The sequence below is a fragment of the Nematolebias whitei genome, chromosome 14, assembly GCF_014905685.2.
Source record: "Nematolebias whitei isolate Nwh7 chromosome 14, NemWhi1, whole genome shotgun sequence".
Lineage (NCBI taxonomy): Eukaryota > Metazoa > Chordata > Actinopteri > Cyprinodontiformes > Rivulidae > Nematolebias > Nematolebias whitei.
In genome coordinates, this window is record NC_056511.1 from 2,229,174 (window position 1) to 2,230,720 (window position 1,547).

General features: G+C 45.0%; 1 protein-coding gene and 1 pseudogene across 1 annotated transcript in view; one reads left to right on the forward strand and one right to left on the reverse strand.

The window, feature by feature from the left end:
- LOC119420377 (histone H2A-like) overlaps window positions 1-191 on the reverse strand; it is a 583-nt gene extending 392 nt beyond the window's left edge. The window contains exon 1 of the mRNA XM_037687761.1: window positions 30-191. Within this exon, the coding sequence (XP_037543689.1) occupies window positions 30-158 (129 nt within the window). The 5' untranslated portion in view covers window positions 159-191. The remainder of the gene's footprint in view (window positions 1-29) is intronic.
- LOC119420771 overlaps window positions 1-1,547 on the forward strand; it is a 261,041-nt pseudogene that overhangs the window by 15,505 nt on the left and 243,989 nt on the right.

Consider the following 1,547-nt stretch of genomic DNA (forward strand, 5'->3'; position numbering starts at 1 on the left):
GCCAGGTACACCGGGGCGCCGGCACCGACCCGCTCCGCGTAGTTCCCTTTCCGCAGCAGCCTGTGAACACGGCCCACTGGGAACTGGAGTCCGGCTCGGGACGAGCGGGTCTTGGCCTTGGCTCTGGCCTTACCGCCGGTTTTGCCTCTTCCGCTCATGGTTCAGGAATGTTCTCTGGTCTGAGAGCGACAGAAAATGATGCCGGAGCAGCTCAGGGATTCTTTAAATGTGTGCGCGCGGGCCGATGTGGTGCCGGACCAATCAGAGAAGAGGATTCCAGAAGGGGGCGGGTCCTGAATCTCAGCCTCTCCCCCAGATGAAAAGCGGCGAACATCTGCATTATAGAATAAATAAAATACTAATTAATGATTAGAAAAGTAAGAAACACGATGTGTCTTAAACATGAAACCAGGAAAGATTAATATTGTTCCGTCTCAAACTTGTCCTAAATGTCAATAAATCCAAAGGGATGCTTTTTCAAACAGGAAATAAGTCCCAGCAGTCCTTCCTTCTATCTTATCTACAAATGGTGCTCCTATTGAGTTTGTCCATTCTTACAAATATTTGTGTATCTTGGTCGAAACATCTCTCTTAAGCTGCACCTGTTAAACTTGGTAAAGAAACTGGAAGTTAAACTGGGTTTCTTTTTCAGAAACAGATCCTGTCTAACCCTGAATGTTAGGAAACACCTTGTATCTGTGACTTTCCTTCCCTCCATTGATTACGGTGACATTATTTACATGAACGCTCCTACAAGAACCCTGCAGATGTTGGATGCTGCAGATGTTGGATGCTGCAGATGTTGGATGCTGCAGATGTTGGATGCTGTCTATCATGGTGCACTAAGATTCATAACTGGCTGTAACTACCGTACCCACCACTGCACCCAGTATCCACTGGTTAACTGGACATCATTAACTTCACACAGACTCTCCCACTGGTACATCTTCATCTTTAAATCACTTCCTGGTCTGCTGCCTTCATACATCTCCTCCTACATGTCTCTGTGTGAGTGCAGCTACAGCGTGCGCTCTCAGGACATCATTACCTGCAGTGTTCCCTCAGTGAGGACTGAACTAGACAAAAGGACCTTCTCCTACTCCGCTCCTGTTTCCTGGAATATCTTGTAAAAAGATCTGAAGCTCTCGACCTTTGACCTCTAAGTGGATTTAAACATCTGTTCAGTTCCTGGGAACAACCAACACAGACATGTTCCTGTTTTTAGTTTTCTCCAACACCTTACAATCTAGCTGTTTTTTTGCTACTTTTCCTTTTAATTACCATTTTATTTTCACTTGTTATTCTCAATTTGTACACATCCTTTATGATTGTCTATTGTTGTCTTTGTTGTCATCATTCTTTGTTAAATCAGGTCTCTCTTGTAAATGAGTCCCAGAGGCTCAATGGGACTAACCTGTCTAAATAAAGGTTGAATGAACTAGTGGAAAGCAGCAAGACTGTGGCGCAAAAAGGTCCGGTTGGGGGTTCCCTTAAAAACTGGTGGACATCCATCCATCCATCCATCCATCCATCCATCCATCCATCCA